The sequence below is a fragment of the Odocoileus virginianus genome, chromosome 3 (genome assembly GCF_023699985.2).
Source record: "Odocoileus virginianus isolate 20LAN1187 ecotype Illinois chromosome 3, Ovbor_1.2, whole genome shotgun sequence".
Taxonomy (NCBI): Eukaryota; Metazoa; Chordata; class Mammalia; order Artiodactyla; family Cervidae; genus Odocoileus; species Odocoileus virginianus.
Genome location: NC_069676.1, coordinates 23,122,107 through 23,143,653, shown reverse-complemented (window position 1 = coordinate 23,143,653; position 21,547 = coordinate 23,122,107). Strand labels below are relative to the sequence as shown.

Genomic DNA, 21,547 nt, shown 5'->3' with positions numbered 1-21,547 from the left:
GTCCGACTTCTTTGTGACCCCATGGACTGTAGCCTGCCAGGCTCCTCTCTCTATGGAATTTCCCTGGCAAGGTTACTGGAGTGGGTTGCCATTTCCTCCTCCAGGGGATCTTCCAGACCCAGGGATGATGGAACCCACATCTCTTGGGTCTCCTGAATTGGCAGGCAGATTCTTTACAGACTGAGCTGCCAGGGAAGCTCATGGAGCCCCTAGTCTAATGGAAAAGGCACATGCTAAACACAGAAAATTAAATTAAACACTGTCATACACATACCATGAAGAAATATGAGGAAATAAGAAAAGGAGTCTAATCTGGAATGCAGGAATTAGGAAAGTCCCACTGACAAATTATTTTTAGTTAACTTTGCACCTGAAGGATGAGCAAGAGTTGACCTGCTAAAGAGAAGTAGGGATGGGTCTTCCCTGCAGAGGGAACAGCACATATAAAGACATTGAGAAGGAACATCACTTGGTGTGACAATTAAAGGAGGTCAGAGTGATAAAGCACAGTGTAGGAGACTCAGGATAATGGAAGGTGAAGCAGGAGAGATGGTAGCAAGATGCCACAAGGTCTTCTAAACCATGTGAAGGAAGCTGAATTTTATCCGGAATTCAATGGGCTAAAATGACAATTATGAAGAAATCAGACCCATGGTTTAAAATATTGGTCTGGCTGCTATGTGGAGAATGGATTGCAGGAGGACCAGAGAGGGAGCGAGCAAACATATGAGGAGGTCTTCTAGGCAACTAACAGAGAGGAAGCGGCTGGGGAGACAGACAGAACAGCTGCAACCAGCGAAGGGGGATGGAGTTGGAAAGAAGGTGGATCTGGTGCCTGCACATGGTTAAATCTCTTGTATTGAAGGCAGGCTATTTTCCAAATAGTTGGCCAAAGTGACAGATGGACAAGCAGCACCAAAAAAGGAGGCCAGAAAAGGAGAAAAAGAGTGAACAAATGGTACTAGAATAACGGGAATGGGGATATGGCTGAAAAATCATTGGATCAATGATAGAAAGATGTCCGGACTAGGATAGGGAGCTAGTGGACTTAATGATGCCACGATAGAATGTTCCTTAGCAAAGTTATTTAGAAACTATGGTAATTCAAATTCTAGTCAGCTACAAACATATGACAAGTATAAAACAATTGAGTGGATAAGAAAGTACATTCAAATAAACTAATACGTTTTTAATAAGAGATCTTAAAACTATCACCAAATCCTTACCGCAGGCTTATCATCAGGTTTTAATGAGGAATTGTGGGGAGGACAGTTTCACCTGCTTTAACTGGTATTTTGAATTGAGCTGGATAATTTTTATATGTTGGAACACACTTTATTGTTAAGCAGCACTATGAATGATATCAAGAGGAAAATCCAGTTCCCTGCCTCCCAGCTATAAAGGACTTAATAGCCTCTGGTCAAGAACCATAAAACTTGGAGAAAGGCAACTGTCTTCCCATTCTCCTTCTAATCTGGCCTCTTGGAATCCAAAACATTTAGGTTTCCCTGGAAGAAGAATTCTATTTTCTATTAAGAAGTTTGCTATCAATCAGTTATGACAGACTTAGGTTATCTGAAAAAACAAAAACAAAACAAAACAAAAACCCCTTTACATTCCCTTCATTTATTTCACTGGGTTTTATATCTTATGATTACTCTAGAAAAAGACTGAAAAAATATATGAGTCATTTTTCATCCTACAGCTGTTTGGATTTCTGGCTGCACATCAAATAACTTACTGAACAACAACACATTAAAATGCAGATGCCAAGGCATATTGTTGTAATTTGATCACTTATACAAAGGTTAAAGGAAACTCTTGGACAGGAATTATCTTGCAATGAAATACAGCCTTTGATTTTCAAGAGACTAAATGAAAATAAGAGGCATGTTCCTATTCAAGTATGTGGGTTAACAACTGTGCAAAGAACAGCCTCTAGGAATTTTGCGTCTTAGCAAAGCTTATTTACATTTGCAAACTACTCACCAATACATTTGATGCCATTTCCAACCCAGCCTTCTCTGCAGCTACACTTGAAGCTTCCTGGGACGTTTAGACACGAGGCATGCATGTCACAGTTGTGGGCACCAATTTCACACTCATCCACATCTGAGAAACCACAGTGAATGTGGAGAAGATAAGAGACAACCTAATTAATTCTACTTTCAAGATATGTCTGTACAGGCAAAGTTTTAAAGCAAACACAGAGAAAATAACCTGACTTTTAATTTTTAATATGTTTAGACTCCAGCAGAATCTGGAAGTGCATGATCCAAGTCAAACAAGGCCTTCCCTGAAAGAAATTGCCAGCCACAATATACAAAAATATCCCCTGGAAATGTTTTCTGGAAAATGACCAGATGCTTATCAGTATATGTATACAGTGCCTTGTGTGTGTTGTATGTGTACACATATACATTTATGAACATGCAGAGTTCTTTCCTTATTTGCTCTTTTCTGCAGGTGTAGGCTTAAGGAAGGTCTGGGCTACAGTCTAAGTCACTTACCACCTGGCTTGAGCAAAATACCCCTACAAGAACCTTGAGCAGCGATGGATATCTGGCCCAAAGAACTGACCCTGGGACTTCAAGCCCCATCCCCTCTTTTAGAAAACTGAAATTATTTAGTAGAGAGAGAGTAAGAGATAAAGTGGGTGGGATGAACCAAGAACAAAGGCAAAAAGAGAAAATTTGGGTAGGGAGAAAAGAAGGCAAAAGCACATGGAAAGAGAGGAGAAAAGAAGAAAGGAAAAGATGAGGGAAAGAAAGGAAGAAAAAGAGTCTAAATATAACATTTAGATTAATTTCTGTTAGTTTAAAAGCACTGTGAAACTTGGCGACAACCAAGCTTCCTCCAGGTCCTCTGGTGCTCCTTCTTTTACATGTATCTCCTGTTGGGGCAGCAGGTTAATTAAGAAAGTGAATGCTGCCCCGAGAGCACGTGAGAACCATGGGGCCACACTCTACACCCACCCTCCCACTCTGCGTCCAAGCCCGTTCAGAGTGAGGTCTGTGGCTCGGCGGCTCAGATCATGCTCATCTATCACAGGGCAGGACCAAACACATCACATGCGCTCTGGGCGTTTCTCATCACATTACTGCTACAACCCGACGTGGGTGAAAGCACAAGACATTCCAGGGAACAAGCGGTTTTGCAGGTTAACCTCTGAAATGCAAGAAGCTGGAACCCAGGGGATACAAGCTTGACACCTACCTGTGCATCCAGTGGTCCCTTTCTTCACTGAATACCCCAGCTGACAGTGGCAAATGAAGGAGCCCTTGGTGTTCTCACATTCCCCGAACATGCAGATGTTGGAATTTAAGTCACACTCATTCACGTCTAGAAAATTTTCAATGCCATGGTTAATATGCATTCATTCCATAGATTAAAAAGCTATTTTAAAAAATGAATAGAATAATATTGAGATATACAAGCAAAATTTCAAATATAATGTCTAATATCTGCAGGACCCAGATTTTAAAAATAACCAAAAAAGCCTCTTCTTATGTGTATGTATGTGTGTGTGCATATTGGACATAAATATCTATCTCGCTCACATGATACCCACCAATGCAGGTTTTCATGTCCATGGAAGCCATGAAGCCGTCGTAACACAGACAACGGTACTCTCCAGGAATGTTGGTGCACTGCCCACCATCACAGATATCAGGATTATTCTCACATTCGTCAATATCTGATGACACAAATTCAACATCAAATGAAAACAAGAACGGCTTTGATTAAGCTCACGTATCTTTTTTTTCCATCCAGTTTCACTCAAAATATCTGGAGCCAGATTCGTACGATAAAATTAACCAGACACACACATGCACACACAGTCTGAGCATTTTCCTTTCTGTACCTGCGCATGACCGCCCATCTGGCATCAGGGCATACCCTTCGCTGCAGCTACATTCGTAGCTTCCTTCCGCATTCGTGCACTGCGTGTCGCAGCCTCCATTCATTATCATGCACTCATCAATATCTGTGAAAACATTACCACCACATTACTTGTCAGAGCTATTTCCCCTCCCCCTTTTTTTTAAAGAGAGTTTTTCTTTTTAAACAGATAAAGTTTAAATAGTTTTGGATTTTCTCTCCACACCTACCCCCCGCCCCATTCATTCATGCTGATTTATCACTGTACCATTAGTCTTTCTTAGTTCCTTTCATTTCCTTTTAGACAGTGTTTCATTTGACATTTATTTAGTTCTACTAACCTATGCTTAAAGAAGTCAGAAACACATTAAGATGAAATATACATAGACAGAAATATAGGATGTTTTCTAGGCTAAAAGCAGAGGTTCCTCTGCAAAACCACCAAACCATGGCATCTTAGAGATCTGCCCCATACTTAAGATTCACTTTCAGGACAAAAGACTCCCATCGACTTCATTATATATTCAGTACCAGAAGCACTCCTAGGCTGACTTGAGGAATACAAGTTCCAGATCTCCTTGAACTCCTTACCTGTACAGCCCTGCCGGTCTGGCGTGGCTTGGTACCCAGGATTGCAGGAGCACTGATAAGTTCCAATCATGTTTACACATTTCCCATTTCTACACAAATTGTCACTCAGAGAGCATTCATTAATATCTATAAAAAGATACACAGAATTAACGTTTATGAAATCACGACGTCATTTTAAACTATCAAGAATATGCTGCACTGGAGCAATGGGCTTTGTCATTATCCAAAGGGTTTTATTTATTAATACTTCAGGGGGAAGTGAGATGATCTCCTGGGGAAATTTAAAGAAAATGCTGCAACAATCTATATTTCTCCTAGTTCTATCTACAACAGCACTGTCCGCTGGAAGTTTCTATGTTAACAGAACTGTTTCACATCCATGCTGCCCCATGTGTAGCTGTTACTGAGGGCTTGAAACGTGGAGAGTATGACTAAGGAACTGAATTTTTAACGTTATTCAATTTTAATCAAATTTAAATAGCCACATGTGGCTAGTGAGTACCACATTAGACCCCCTCCACTTAGCACATGCCAGAAATAAGGCTGGATGATACTTAATGTATGAATTCGCATGCTCAGCTGGTCCTAACAGGATGGTCACTTGTTGTCTAAATAACATGACGGCTCCGGAGGGAAGACGGCTGGTTCCACAGAACAGAGGGGCTGGAAACAGGGCCCTCATTTTTCAAGTTTTCATGGCATTGTGTTTAGTGAGCCTGGACAGGTGGATTACAGATTATATTGACTGCTTTCAAATAAGCTAACTATTATAAGATGGGCAGATATCTTGAAAAAAAACACTCCTGAAAAGATCTGTGGAAGAAACTAGTACTAATAATGCAAAAATAGAAGAGCAAGGAAATGGTAGAGAGACATTCCTTACACAAGTTACCTGTCAAACATGATCTAGGAAAAAAATCAGATATAACAAGAAATTCACTTTGAATTCTCAAGATCACGAGGATGATGTGATAGATTTATGTTCATAGTCACGAAATATTTTATTGAACATGCAAAAATACATATCTTATAATGTACACTATAACATTGAGGGAAACTTTTTCAGCTATAAAATCCAGTCATAAAAAATTCATTAAAAATATGAAAATTAATTAGCAAAATAAATTTCTGAACTAAGAAACATATCTGAGTCACTAGTATCACAAATATGAATAAATATTCTGCAATTATCTGTGTGAAATACCTTTTTGTACTATTATTAATGTGGAATTTAAAATATTAAAACCTTTAAATTCACCTTTTTATAATGACTTTGAAAAATGAAGCAGACTCATAGATACAGAGAACAAATTAGTGGTCAGCAGTGGGGAGAAGAAAGACGGGAGGGGCAAAATAGGGGTGGGATAAAAAAAGAGTTATTATGGGATTATATGAAAGCACATATGCAAAACTTTTAAAAATTGTAAAGCTCTATAAAATTTAAAGACTCTTTCCTTCAGTAAAAACATTAAAAGTTTAAAAAGTAAATAAAATGCCTGGTCTATGATTTAAGATTCACCTAATCATTGGCCCAATGATATAAATATGGGTTATAAATAGACAGGTGTAGACAGGGATGTGCTCAAATGCTTTTATTTGGGAGTGTGGGATCTGCTTTATTTTAAACTGTTTCATTTGCTTACACCTTCAAGAAAGATTTCCTGTGAAGAAAATGTTTCCTGGCTAAGGCAACGTTTTAAGGCCTGTGGACTGCTTCAGGACCAGCGGTGGTCTTCTCTTATCACACCCCCTTCCCTGCTGAGCTCAGGGCCAGGGAAGCCTCAGGGCTTCTGTGAGGAGCGGGCAGGAGGGAGCGCATGTGCTCACACGCAGGTGAGCAGACCCTGTGATGACAGACACAGGGCATAGGGTGGATTCTGTGCACAGGTGTGCTCACAGGTGATCTGTCAGGGAGTAGCCCCTCCAACAGGAGCTGATTTATCCAGCCGACCCGGAGGAGGGAACTATAAGGCCTGACACAAGGCAGGGTCCCTTCCAGAAAGCTGGTAACAAAAAAGAGGGGAACAGGGGTAATGCCACTCATTTGAGTGCATCACCAAAGCATTCTCTAAAGACACACAGCCTGACTCCAGATGTGTGGTCTCTGAACTCCCAAATTTTAATCAGCTAGATTTCATATGCCCCAAACCAGTTCACTAGAAAAACCTCTGATCTTTATGATCTTTACAGGTTGAACTGGGAGGGTTTATGTGCCGAGGAGACAAACTCACCCACACAGTCCTCACGTGATGGTGACAGCTCGTGTCCCAGTGGGCAGTCACACTGAAAGCTGCCCTCAGTGTTCACGCAGGTGCCACCCCTACAAAGGAGAGGGTTACGTTCACATTCGTCAATGTCTGAAAGGTAAAAACGTGAGAGCCATTAAAGAACTCTGAGGAAACACTGTTCACGGACACAGGCTGGGAGAAAGAGTCATTATCGGGGTCATGGTGGTTCAAATGCAGGAGCGGGGTCAACACCAAATGGGATCAGGTTCTCCTCGCTTTCCCTGTGATTAGTGGATTTAAGTGTCACGTTCTCCTTTGAAAGACAGTGAGCTCTCAAGGCATTTACTTGTATGAAATGACCAGGCTCACAAGAGGTTAAAAAATAAACAGTGCTCGCATTTCATCAGTCTAAACTCCAGACATCCTATGTCTCTATCTCTAATCAAAGTGATAGAAAAATCTTAAGACTGCTCACTTTGTATATCCCATGAAGTGAGTCCTAAAAGTTGCTAATAAATGGAACAGTGGGCTAAAAGGTGGGCAATGCCAAGAGCTTGTGTAATAACACATAAGTCAGGAAAAGAAGATGGGATTCTCATAACAATAAATAAATTTGGGGTCAACATCCAATGTCATACATTTAAAGTGAATTCCTGCTCAGTAGGTAGTCTGTGGTGATTTCAGATTCTATAAATAAACAGAACTCAGCCTCAATATCTTTCTGCCATTAAGGTGCCAAGAGGCTGGGGCTCCCTAAGAGTTAGAGAGGAGCAGATTTCCTGTCTGACATTTAGATCTGTGCTCTCTCGCCACAGCTCCCTGCCAAACACACTGTTAACAGCTCGGAGACAAGCCAAGGTCGCGCTAACGAGTCTGTGCTAGACCTGCTTCCAAAACTGAGCGGCTTACCCATGCAGTTCTTCATCATCATGAAGCCGCTCTCGTAGCCTTCGAAGCACTCACACTCAAAGCTGCCCGGCGTGTTGACACAGATCCCGCTCCCACAGAGGTCAGGAGAAATCCTGCACTCGTCGATGTCTAATCCACAGGGTTTAAAAGAAATTTAAAAAAACCAGAGTGAGACGAGAAGGTGTCAAGGAACAGAGATTTGGCCTTCTAAGTGAAAGTGCTGGAGAAATCGGGTGAGCAGGAGGAGGATGTGTTTTCAGGAGATCCCCTAGATGGGGACAGGGCTGCAGGCACATTCCTTTCCCCAACTGCCAAAACTGTCACAGCCAACGGGCAGGTGCTGTCTTTTTGCCTTTAAGAACTCTGAAATTGTGGATTTCTCTTTATGGTTTAGAAATGGTAACAGAAGGATGAAACAAGCAACTGTGGTATGAGAGGACCAAGGCAGGTGGCAAATGAGGAAGCAGTGGCCACATAGATGGAGTCCCATGCACAACCCAAAGGCCATGCTAGTTCTGATGTACTAGCCATGTCAACCCCTGATGGGGGCCTGTGAGGCCTTCTGCCTCTGAGCAGGGGTGGCTGGGCTGGCCCCAGGGACAGCTTCAGAGGTGGATGCAAGTACTGAACCCTGAGCCAGAGAACACACACATAAGGCAGGGTCATGGAACATGCTCCGTGCTTTTGTGTAATATTTAGATGGAAGAGCCTACTGATCTGATTTTAAAATTGAAAACAAAGGACAATGATGGGCTGTTGTGTTTGTCACTTTTTATACAGCACAGTGAATAAGAATCTTTAATAGTAGCACATGTATTCTCAAAAACAGGATTCTATGAGAAATCTCCCATTCCTAAAATCAAGATTTTCAACATAGTCGTCGTATCTGTAAAATATGACTTGTTTAAAAAAAAAAGAAAATATGACTTGTTTAACCATTTTTGTCAAGTGGGGCAAAAATGTGACTGCCAGCATATGTTTATTTTGGTGAATTTTAAAGTTTTTCTCTCACAGGATTTTATAAATAGCTAATTTGCACATGTTCCCTTGGGCAGAGGGTGGTCTCAGTCCCAGCTTTCTCCCAGCTTTTGGTGTTTCTCTATTGATTTTCCCAATTGCAGGACATATATCCTGAAAATCCAGGTACCTTCTTTTGAACAAAAGTCTTAACAAAATCAATTGATTCAATTAAGCAGGTAAATAATGTGCATGCTAATTACCTTATTTTTTATCTACCAGTATCTAGGAACTGGTAATGAGAACCATATGAAAACACAGAACAAGTTCAATGGCAGAGGAGGGACAAATTCTGGCTGCTGTGATGTGGTGGGAGCTGCACAGTGCAGATTTTGAGCTCTGGAACCAGAGAGCTGGATACAGATCCCACTACTGTCATTTTCTGGGTGCAGGGTCTTGGGGAAATCATTTAATTTCTCTGGGCCTTAGTTTGTTTATCTGTAAAATGGGGCGTGTGTTAGAACCTGTCTCATAGGAGTAAGCGAATCGACATTTTTTAGTCTTATACAGAGTGCTGTACATATAATAAGCTCTTCTCTGTTAATAATTAGTATTCTGAAGGGGGTGGTTTTTGAATTGATCCTGGAAGATCTACACAGAAATTCTAACTTTAAGGATGTAGAACAAATAGAAAGTCAAGAGATAAAATGCCTAGGTAAAGAAAATTAATGCACTTCAGAGAGAACAGGGTTACAGAGAGGCTGATGATGAATGCAAGTTTAGGCAAGACAGGTATGGTTACTATGGTGACAGTGTGGGGAGCAGTAGATGGGCCTTCTGTGCTATGCAGAAGGGCAGCCACCCATGTCCCACTGTCCTTTCACACTATAGCCCACAGCCCCGCAGTGATGTTAATAAACTTCTCTCTTGAACAATTTAAACAAGGCAAGTTTCAGTGTCATTAAATGATGTGGCTGATTTCACACCAAAAACAGAGCAGTCAGAACTGGAGAAGCTTCTTTATCCAGGTCTAGGGTGGTCTGAGTCAATGGAAGTTGCTCTGTGGGAAGTTACACAATCTAAGCCCTACTTTTTTAGCATGAAAAACCTGGTGGGTATGAAACTTAAGGATCTGACTGGGGGAAGTTACAGGGTGGGGGGTGAAAGATGCTGGAGGAATCCGCAGTGTAGGAGAGACTATGATGCTGCCCAGATCCTGCTTCAGAAAGGAAGTATTCACACATCCTTGCCCTCTGCTTATGAGACTGTGGCTGCCAGAAAGTCCCGAGGTGGGGGCTACCTTCAGGAGAAACCTCAGCTAATAGGACTGCTCCCCACAATCACAGCCTCCTCTGGGTAGATGTACCCAAATATTCATCATGCAGCTACGTTGACGCCAAGCCCCTATGTCCTAATTCAAGACAATTCTGATGTGAAAGATCTTCCAGAAAGATGCAGAGCTTTGCCACTGGGGGTGCTGAGAACCACACTGGGACTGCATCACAGCCTAACTTTTCCTTCAGGCCCCTTCTGCTTCCTTTCCCTTCCTCCCCAGGTCGTTGACCCCAAAACCAATTCCTAATAAGATTCCAGCATGCTCATCTCTGCTCAAAGTCTGTGCCCTGAAAAGCTGAACTTGCATCAGGAATAGTGTAGAAGAAATACTTGCAACTGTCATTTTGATGGAAGAATATACAAAACCTTGTCACTTATCTGTTGGGAGAGGGAGGGGTTAAGTTAAGTCTTAGGTTGCAATCCTGAGTGAAACGGTAATATTAATACATGTAAAGAAGACCCTAGACAGAGGAAGCGGGGTGGGAGAAAGGGAGATGAAAAAAGAAACTGTCTAGATGAAAGTCAGAAATTTGAGAGTGGAACTCAGGAGGAACAGAGGGCTAGAGACAGCACCTCGGAGTCAGCTCGACAGAGGCCATCCAAAAAGACATGGTGGCAGACGCAATTCTGAGAGGCAGAATGTGGAGAGAGCAGACGACTCTGGAAAATGCCAAAGGCAAGAAGACTCTGTGAAGATTAGAAAAGGAACATCACAATCATGACAGGACAATTGAGAGAGGGACACAGCATGAAAAGAAAGAGGGACGAAAATCACGGAGAAGGTTTGGCCAGAGATCAAGGAGAACAGGCACCGGGAGAAATAATTTTTGAACCTAGCAAAGGTGCTTGCAAGAGTATATATATATATATAAAACATATATATATATATATATATATACACACACACACACACACAGACACACTCAAGAAATTCTGATGTGCCTTCCAGATGCAGAGTGGTGAGGGGCACTGAGAACCACACTGGGACTGTGTGATACGTGTGTGTGTGATATATGTGTGTGTGTGTGTGTGTGATATATGTGTGTGTGTGTGTGTGTGATATGTGTGTATGTGTGTGAGATATATATGTGTGTGTGTGTATACATATATACATGCGGCAGAAGAAGGGAGAACAGCATTCAGAAGTGCACGAGGCTACAAAGCAAATGGGAAAGGAGAGGCTGGGATGAATTCAGAGGGTAGCACTGACATCTATACACTATCACGTGTGGAATAAATAGCTCGTGGGAAGTTCCTGTATGGCACAGGAGCTCAGCTTGGGGCTCCGTGATGAACTGGAGAGGCGGGATCGGGCGGTGGGTGGGAGGGAGGCCTCCGAGGGAGGGGATGTACGTATGCATGCAGCAGTACTTTCAAAACAGCAAAAGAAAGAGAGGCAGGGTTTACCTAAGACAACAGAAGAACAGGCTTACCCGTGCAGTTCCTCTCCTCCATGTCTAGAGCGAAGCCACTGTTGCAGCGGCACTTGAAGCTGCCGATCGTGTTCCTGCACTTCCCATGGGTGCACATCCCGGGAAACGCTTTGCACTCATTGATATCTACAAGCAGAACGGAGCTGGAATGAAGAGCTGCTCGAAACCAGAGAGGAGGTCCATCATTTTAAGTTAAGAACCTACCTTGATGGAAATTAATGTACTCAAGTGAAAACGGGGTGGTGGTGGTAAATTTTTAAGTGATTACGCGGATGCTACACACAGAAAAAGAGTTTGTATTTGTAATGAAGTGTTCTGATCCCTTTACTTCTGACCATTTGTTTTGTAAAGTTTAGGGGGGACAGAGAACTTTTTGCAACATCAGGGCTGCATCTCATCAGGCTGTGCTGAGAAAAGCAGTGGTACAGTAGAAGGATGTAAAAAAAGTGTTATCAGCTGTCCCAGTGTCTTCATTTCAGTACCAACTTGTATAGGGGATTTATGCTCCTGGGCCATAGGCAGGTTGTATGTTCTAACAGAGGAAATACAGTGGGGAACCAAACGTTTAAAGCAAAATCAAGCCGCAGAAAACGTGGAAGGTGAGCTTCAGTGTGGGGGGACCCATGCGCTGCTGACAGTTACCTTTGTAAAATGGCCTCCCGGTCAGGACATCCCCTCTGTTCGCAAAGCCAGGCCCCCGCGGGCACAGGGTCTCATACTCTTTGGTGCCAGGTTTGGGGCACTCCTCACACTCTGTGCCCCAAGCTGCTCCGACCGCACAGCAGCAGGCATCCATGCGGAACTTCCCAGGTACAGGATGGATGCATTCGTCCTCATCCCACTTCAAGTAACACTGCTCCATGCGGATATCTACAGGGAGGGGGAACCACAGATTGAGGTTAAGCTGTCAAGAGTCACTCAACATTCACATATGGATCACCTGCTTAGTCCCTCCCTGGCAGGACTGGTATCAGTTCTATCAGAGCAGGTTCTCTCTTTTGTTTGCAGAACATTTCCCATTTGCCTATGCAAGTCTTTTCCTGAAACTATCTCACATCCACAGCCACAGTGAATTACTGTAGCAAAATTGAAATAGTGACAAAATGTATTTAATCAAGGTATAAGGATGAAGGAAATCCAATACATCCTCTTTGAATGTTACAAAGGTATCATTTGCAGTGATATTACTACTAAGAATTTTAGTAACTGAAAATCAGTGATATAAATTCATACATAGCATCATTTAGTTACTGAAGGCAATTTGATTTCATTAGTTATTTGATCATACTGTTGCTGTTGTTCAGTAGCTCGGTTGTATCCGACTATGCAACCCCATGGACTGCAGCACACCAGGCCTCCCTACCTCTCACCATCTCCCAGAGCTTGCTCAAACTCATGTCCATTGAGTCAGTGATGCCATCCAACCATCTTGTCCTCTGTCGTCCCCTTCCCCTCCTGCCCTCAATAGTTCCCGGCATCAGGACCTTTTCTAATGAGTCAGCACCTTGCATGAGGTGGCCAAAGTATTGGAGCTTCAGCTTCAGCATCAGTCCTTCCAATGAATATTCAGGACGGATTCTCTTTAGGATTGACCCATTGGATCTCCCTGCAGTACAAGGGACTCTCAAGAGTCTTCTCCAACACCACAGCTCAAAAGCATCGATTCTGTGGCGCTCAGTATTCTTTATGGTCCAACTCTGACATCCATACATGACTACTGGAAAAGCCAAAGCTTTGACTAAATGGACGCTTGTTGGCAAAGCGATGTCTCTGCTTTTTAATATGCTATCTAAGTTTGTCACAGCTTCTCTTTCAAGGAATAAGCGTCTTTTAATTTCATGGCTGCAGTTAAGAAAATAGCCTGTCACTGTTTCCATTGTTTCCCTGTCTATATGTCATGATGTGATAGGACCGGATGCCATGATCTCAGTTTTTGAATGTTGAGTTTTAAGCCATACTGGTACTACTATATTGTCATCTTCAAAAGGTACTTTACTTTTTTCTAAACTTTGGAGATAATTTAAAATTTCAAAAATAACTTTTCTTTATTATTGGACTTTGAATATTTCTAAACAATTCCATGTGATTTTACAGTCATACTTTGCATCAAATTTAAATATGCTGTCAAAAATTAAATTAAAATAAAATTTGTGTTATTATAATAACTAAACTGTATGATATGCAAACTTTTTACTTACTGCTAATTTTATTTTACTTTTTTTTACTGCTAATTTTAAAAACAACATATTAAAAAGCAGAGACATTACTTTGCCAACAAAGGTCCGTCTAGTCAAGGCTATGGTTTTTCCAGTGGTCATGTATGGATATGAGAGCTGGACTATAAAGAAAGCTGAGCGTCGAAGAATTGATGCTTTGAAGACCCTTGAGAGTCCCTTGGACTGCAAGGAGATCCAACCAGTCCATCCTAAAGGAGATCAGTCCTGGGTGTTCATTGGAAGGACTGATGTTGAAGGTGAAACTCCAATACTTTGGCCACCTCATGCGAAGAGCTGACTCGTTGGAAAAGACCCTGATGCTGGGAAAGATCGAGGGCAGGAGGAGAAGGGAACGAGATGGAGGATGAGATGGTTGGATGGCATCATCAACTTGATGGACATGGGTTTGGGTGGGCTCCGGGAGTAGGTGATGGACAGGGAGGCCTGGCATGCTGCGGTTCATGGGCAAAGAGTTGGACACGACTGAGTGACTAAAGTGAACTGAATTTTAAAAATCTTCTTTTAAAATACTTTAAAGATCTTCGAATATAATAATTTAAAAATATTTACTATATAGCTTTTTGAATATTTTTAAATGTATAATTATTTGAACACTTATTTAATTTATAATTTTAAAATACCTACTTAAAGACCTTGAAGATTTGGACTATAATACTACCATTGATTACAATTTGTCTACAAACTCAATTTCAAATATGAGCCTATGTAAAGCTATTTTACAAACTAAAAAGTTATTGTTTCATAACACATTGGGAAAAAATTCCTTAGGTAAATAAAAAATTGTTCAGAGACAACATAGAATTATTAGAAGTTTCTTTTTCAATCATGAAGCTTAGCTTTAGTCAAGGATGACACTGATAAATAAAGTCAACTAGGCATTTCTGTAATACAATGTTGATAGAGCTGCTTTATTTACAATCTTTTAAAAAATGGAGCATTAAGAAAATTTTAAACTCTGAAGATGGTAAAGAGACAGGCTCAGTCAGTGTTTGCACACAGAAGCCACATAACTTTGCCACGACTTTCCCCACTGTCTTGTCTAGAAGCATAGCTGCAAGGGACTGGTGAATGTTAACTTCAAACACGAGTCTCCAACTGTTCTTCTATGTTTAACATATAAGTTCTCTTATTACGTTGACTCAGTATAAAAGATTAAACAGAACTAAAACATCTGATTAAAAAAACTTAAAAATTTTTTTTGTGCATGTAAGTTTTATTTTTTTAAATACACCAGGCTCACAGAAGTGTCTCAGGAGTGAGCAGCTCACTGGATATACTGCACAGGTGCTCAGTCACTCAGTCAGGCCTGACTCTCTGTGACCCAGGGACTGTATCCCACCAGGCTCCTCTGTCCACGGAATTTTCTAGGCAAGAATACTGGAGCGGGTCGCCATTGCCTCCTCAGGGGATTTTCCTGACCCAGGAATTGAACCCACATCTCCTTTATCCCCTGCACTGGCAGGTGGATTCTTTAACACTTGAGACATCTGGCAAGGCCAGGTGTGTGAAAGGAGAAACTTGTAAATATAATGGTATTTGTACACCCATGCTCATAGATGCCTTATTCACAACAGCCAAAAGGCAGATGCCACCCAAGTATCCATCAATAGGTAAGCAGACAAAAAAAGTGTGGTAGATACATGCAATGGAACGCCAATCAGTCTGAGAAAGTAGAGAAATACTGATACATGCTACAACATGGATGAACGCTGGCGACACCACACTAAGTGAAACGAGCTAGTCACAGAAGGACAAACATCATCTGATTCCTTTCACATGAGGCACTTAGAGCTGTCAAGTCCACAGAGACAGAAAGCAGAAGGATAGATACCAGGGGCTGGGAGAGGGGATAAATGGAAGTTAGTATTTAATAGGTTCAGAGTTTTCAGTTGGGGAGGAGGAATTTTTGAGATTAATTTCTGCGCAGTCCCAATTTTCTGTATTACACAGAAACCATTTCATTGAAAAGTGAAAGTGAAAGTCACTCAGTCATGTCAGACTCTTTGCGACCCCATGGACTGTAGTCCATGGAATTCTCTAGGCCAGAATACTGGAGTGGGTAGCCCTTCCCTTCTGCAGGGTATCTTCCCAACCCAGGAGTCAAATTGGGGTCTCCTGCATTGCAGGCAGATTCTTAACCAACTGAGCTATCAAGGAAGCCCATTTCATTTAAATTCATCTATTTGAAAAATATTCTCTAGTGAGTTCCTCCAAAATATTTCATTTAAAGCAAGTTTTCCAGCTACCAACCTAATAGATTTGGTCAGGCCACTCCAAAATAAGAAAATGTATGCTTGGTTCATGAATCTTACCCAAACACACACGGCCAGTTCCATCCAATGTAAGGCCTTCAGGGCACTCACAATGAAAAGATCCTTTGCTGTTGACGCAGCGTCCATTTGGGCAAACGCCAGGAAACACCTCACACTCATTAACGTCTGCAGGGAAATGAAGCAAGCAGAGGAATAAAGATGTCACCGATAGAAAAAGCAGGTGTAATCTTACTTCCTGTATAGCATATTCATTCTGCAATAATGTGGATTATTACCTCAGTTAAGCAGATACATTTCACAACGAAGCTACCAGGCCTCCTGGGTACCAGCTGTGAAAACTACCACAGCCTTGCTCGTCCATAAAACATAGCTGAGACGAGCTCTTTGCCAGCTGCTCTATGCCTTAAAGGCGAGGGATGAAAATTTACCCCAGAGCATAAAAAGGAGAAGTGGGAAACTCAAAGCTGTTTCCTAAGAGTATTATTCTAAAACATTTGTTGACAACATAAGAGTATTTTTATTGAGATTCCAAGGTTTTTGAGAATGATAACTATCTCCAAAGTATGGGAGAGAATGTCAATTTTAAATACTTTTCTAAAGATTCACGATGTTTTCAAAAACCTACTCACCTTCACAAGTAACACCTTTTATCCTGGCAAACCCTCTTGGGCAAGCTGTATCTGTGAGAACGAAGGACACATTTTTTTCCACATTACAAAAGAAAAGACAACTGTCCTAAGCGCAACAAACAGAATAATGGAATCAAAATTGAACTAAATAAAAACCACAATCCGGGTTTCAGAGGCAAAGGACTCCAGCTGCCTTTGTTCAACTCAGTGGAGCTGTGGTAACTCTTATCAGTTTTGACCCACATTGAGATTCTCATAATTTTCCCTACAATTCCCTTTTTTTTTAAATTTTCATGCTGTCAACTGAATCATAAGTAAACAAAAGATTTAAAGGAACAAGAGATCATTTTCTACTGGGACACATGCAAACAAGAATACTGGAGGATACGGACAGTCATCCAGCACCTAAATTCTAGTTGACTTCCTTCCTTGTCTAAAATACTCAGAAGGTCTGCTTATAAGAGGATAAACCCAACACATATTTCAAGAAGTGAATACATTTTACCAGAAAAGATACCATATTAGGGAGGGTAATGATCTTATGGTCTTCCTCATTAGGTAAATATATAGAGAAAGAGGTGCTTAGTTGAGGAGGAAGCTTTCCGACGCGAAGCCCAGAATCCTACTGGGCAGGCTCCTACCTAGCTCGCAGCGCTCACAGGGGCTGCCCCAGGCGGCCCCAAGCGTGGCGCAGCATTCGGATTTCAGAGTAGCTCCATTGATGTTCACCTCACAGCGGTTGTCCTGGATGTTGAGCCAACACGTCCCTTTCAGGCTGTCTGAAAAGGAATAACAAACAACGGGGAGTTCTCATCTCTGAAGAAAATATAACTCAGTTCTATACACCAAAAACATTATTTGATAGTATTAAACACCAAAACAGTTATCTTAAAAACTTCTATATATCCTAGACGCGTTTACGTGTACATGCATTTAAATGCATATTACATACAGGTAATTTCACATGCTATGGGAATTAATACAATTATATATCTGGGTATTCTAGGAGCAGCTGCTACTGCCCAAGACTTCATACTGGGATTTGCAAAGAACAGCCCATGACTGTTAAAAGGTCATTACTCGTACAAAAAATACTTGTAAGATTTATTCTTTATGGCAAATACTTTGATGTTTAAGATTTTATCCAATGGCACTCTGCAAATAACCTCCTTCTCTCCCAATTCCCTACCAAATAAACCACACACTATGGTTCTTCTATTACAGAGAAGCCAGTTTTTCTCTGATTGAAGATAGTCATTTGATGAATAATTCGAAAAAAATAAATCTTAAAGATAAAAAAGAAAAAAAAAAAAAAAAGAAATAAAACCTCTAAAACCACCATTAAGACACACATGGATATATTTGATGTATCTTCTTTCAGGATTTTTTTCTATGGTATATATGTACAGTTTTATCTCTAGTTCAAAATGTAATACATATTTATGATAAGCTATTTGAAGAAATAGCAGAGAAAATAAAAAAACTACCTGTAATGCTACCATCCAGATGCAACTACTCCTAACTTTTTAGACTGTTTCCACACCAAATTTAAGTTCCTCCTTAAATGATGGTTAAAAAAAAAAAAAAAGAGATTTTGAAGCAGAGAAAAGGAGTCCCAAGTTAACATAGCAAGTATTAACTGGGTAAACTAAGTCCTGTGATGATTTCCTTGCAGTACTGTGGATCTCAGTTTCTAGTGTGTAACATTACCAAGTTTCTTACTAAAATGCAGATGCATAAGACTCCAGGTATGTGGCCCAGGAGTCAGCACGTGAAAAGCGCTGAGATGGTCTCTCTGCAGGTGATATGTAAAATGACTGAACAAAAAGCTTAATAGCATATTACAGTCACAGACTTGGAAAACAATAAAGTAAAAACATATTCCTACAGCATTTGCTTTATTTAAAACTCATTTAATAATAAGGACAAATAAGGTTTTACAATAAAAACAATATAACCAGAAACACAGGAGGATTCTTTACCATATGAGCCAGAGAAGCCCAAGAATACTGGAGTGGATTCCTTCTCTAGGGGATCCTCCCGACCAAGTCATCAAACCTCAAGGGTAAAACAAAGGAAACACCTCTGTCCTTGACTGAATACAAAAGCTATGGGGCAAGGATGCGGAGAAGAGATGGGTAGTCTGTTTGCTTTTTTCTATTTTGAGATTTAATTCGGATAAAAACTGTGCACAAATGAAAGAGATTTGCACATATGCATTTGTATCAACTATCAAATTATAAGTTTTTTATAGGTTTAAACCAGCAAATTCCACAGCATAGAGGAAACAGAGATGATAGTTTAAGGCTACTGTGTATTTAAATGGTCTTTTAAGACCTGGGTTAATTACTGATTTATCACCTTGACTGTAGTCATTTTAAGATATACTGTGATCAATATTTACTAATATTTACTGAGGCAGCAACAAGCACTATTAAAGGCTTTCCATATGTTAGTTTATTTACCCGTTAAAATAACCCTGTAAGATATAGACAACTTGCAGATGAGAAAAGTGAGGCACAGGGGTCAACTAATTTACCAGAAGAAGTTCACCCAGCCAGGAGAGGGTCAGCATCAAGATTCAGACTTGCACTGTATGATTTTAGAGGTCTCATTCTGCAACATAGTGCTTCTTTACACTGGTATTGTATCAACACTGAAAACTCACAAAATCAATAGACATACATACACACACAATCCATCTCTCCTTATTGCTTTTTCTTGTGTGTGTGTGTTTGGGTATATATGTAACTACACACACATGCAGTCACAATATAGATGTAGTTATATAGTCAGAGGTTGGTTAAGCTCTCCAAAAAAATTAAGCAGGGTAAGCAGATAAGCTAGAGGCTATAGGAATAGTCAAAAAAAAAAAAAAAAAAAATGGTGGCTTGGCTTGGGGGTTGTTGAAATTGATGGTGAGAAGGGGTTGAAATATGGAAAAACTTTTGAGTACAATCAACAGGATTTAGATGGATTCAACCTGCTGCTTGAGAGAAAGGCATCAAGAATGACTCTAATTATAAAAATAGAGTTATAATTTGTCAAGACAGAACGGCTTCTAGGAGACCCAGATTTAAGCTTAAAGATAGAAATTTGGTCTCAGACATGCTGTTTGATATGCCAATTAGACATCCCAGTGGAGATACCATGCAGATAATCAGAAAGACAAGTCTGAAACTGGTGGAGAGATTAAGGCTAGAGAGAGGACTGTGAGAGTTAATGTAGAGGCCATCTAAGCATGCATGTAAAACAGAGAAGCAAAAATATCCCAGGACCCCAGGACTGACCTGTGAGACATTTCCAATTGGATAGCAGGAGAAAATGAAAGATTTAACAAAGGAAACTGAGGAAAGAGGCCAGGAAAGTGAAAGGAGAAAAAGAGAATGCCAAAAGGAAAAACTTGAGAGGGGATGAGTGGTGAACTGTGTTAAATACTGTTAATAGACTAAGATGAGGGACAAGAACTGACCACTGGATTTTACAACAGAGAGGTCACTGCCCCTGATGTGTCCATGAAATGTGAGGACAGAACTCAGATCCAAGCCAAAGATGAGGGAAATGGTATGGATTATGCAGAGCCATCAGATGGAAGCAGTGTAATGCAGGAAAAATTAATCAAATATATTGTTCTATTATATTTCATCACTTCAAGCATAAAATAACAGTCTCTTCAAGCAGTCTATAGAACAGCTGAAGACTGGTTTATGTTTATGAAGCTTGCAGAATATGTTCTAAATCCTGAAATATTCTTTGTATCTACAGACTTAATTATGGGGGGCTCCAAAATCACTGCAGATGGTGATCATAGCCATGAAATTAAAAGACACTTACTCCTTGGAAGGAAAATTATGACCAACCTAGATAGCATATTAAAAAGCAGAGACATTACTTTGCCAACAAAGGTCCATCTAGTCAAGGCTATTGTTTTTCCAGTGGTCATGTATGGATATGAGAGAAGCTGAGTGCCAAAGAATTGATGCTTTTGAACTGTGGTGTTGGAGAAGACTTGAGAGTCACTTGGACTGCAAGGAGATCCAACCAGTCCATCCTAAAGGAGATCAGTTCTGGGTGTTCATTGGAAGGACTGATGCTGAAGCTGAAACTCCAGTACTTTGGCCACCTCATGAGAAGAGTTGACTCATTGGAAAAGACCTTGATGCTGGGAGGGATTGGGGGCAGGAGGAGAAGGGGACGACAGGGGATGAGATGGTTGGATGGCATCACTGACTCGATGGACATGGGTTTGGGTAAACTCCGGGAGTTGGTGATGGAGAGGGAGGCCTGGCGTGCTGCGATTCACGGGGTAGCAAAGAGTCGGACACGACTGAGTGACTGAACTGAACTGAACTGAATTCATTTATGTTCTCATTAATTTTAAATTTGTAATCACATCAGGGGATTTTTATTCAGTTCTAAATTTAGAGATTTAGTTCCTACCAAGGGGCTATTTGCAGGCTAAACACTGATTAAAGCCATTTGACAGTCTTATTTAAAAAGTACATTCATAATATTTTTTATGTATATTTTACTATTTAGTTTATTTTTAAAACTTGAATTTTTAATGAAAAAAGCAGATAAAATAAAGTCTAAAATGTAAACATATTAAGTAAATTTCTTTCAGAGCAGTTTTTGGCTGAGATGCTCAAATCTTATCACAACGAATGAACACACACAATACATTGGCTTAGAAAAATACTGTGGAATTTAGGTGTCCAACATAATAACTTGGAAATAAATTGTCTTTGTTTTTTTATTCATTAATAATTAACTATAAGAGTAAGAGGCCAAAATCCCAGAAGTGTTTATGTTGAAGCAAAAGCTCTAAGGTATCTTTGATGCCCAAGTGGCACACAGATTTAGTTTTCTGAGATGTTAATTGACTAATGCTGAGTTTATTTCCATTGCATAATAAAATGATTCTATCTCAGTTGGAAACTGTGGCTTAGCAAAAATATTTCTGCCTTACCAGATCCAATCCATATGCCCCCCCAACCCCCAACCAGGAATTCTGTGAGAAAAAAAGTAATGCCCTAGGCAGATGGCAGTCTATTTTCTAGTATGGAGAGTGGA

General features: G+C 40.6%; 1 protein-coding gene across 1 annotated transcript in view; it reads right to left on the bottom strand.

The window, feature by feature from the left end:
• Window positions 1-21,547, bottom strand: part of FBN2 (fibrillin 2) — a 220,154-nt gene that overhangs the window by 55,007 nt on the left and 143,600 nt on the right. Inside the window, exons 21-32 of the mRNA XM_070465076.1 lie at window positions 17,116-17,253; window positions 16,475-16,525; window positions 15,885-16,010; window positions 11,978-12,205; window positions 11,336-11,461; window positions 7,611-7,739; window positions 6,705-6,830; window positions 4,474-4,599; window positions 3,866-3,988; window positions 3,572-3,697; window positions 3,217-3,342; window positions 1,990-2,112 (exon numbers count right to left, since the gene is read on the bottom strand). Coding sequence (XP_070321177.1) covers window positions 1,990-2,112; window positions 3,217-3,342; window positions 3,572-3,697; window positions 3,866-3,988; window positions 4,474-4,599; window positions 6,705-6,830; window positions 7,611-7,739; window positions 11,336-11,461; window positions 11,978-12,205; window positions 15,885-16,010; window positions 16,475-16,525; window positions 17,116-17,253 — 1,548 coding nt within the window. The remainder of the gene's footprint in view (window positions 1-1,989; window positions 2,113-3,216; window positions 3,343-3,571; window positions 3,698-3,865; window positions 3,989-4,473; window positions 4,600-6,704; window positions 6,831-7,610; window positions 7,740-11,335; window positions 11,462-11,977; window positions 12,206-15,884; window positions 16,011-16,474; window positions 16,526-17,115; window positions 17,254-21,547) is intronic.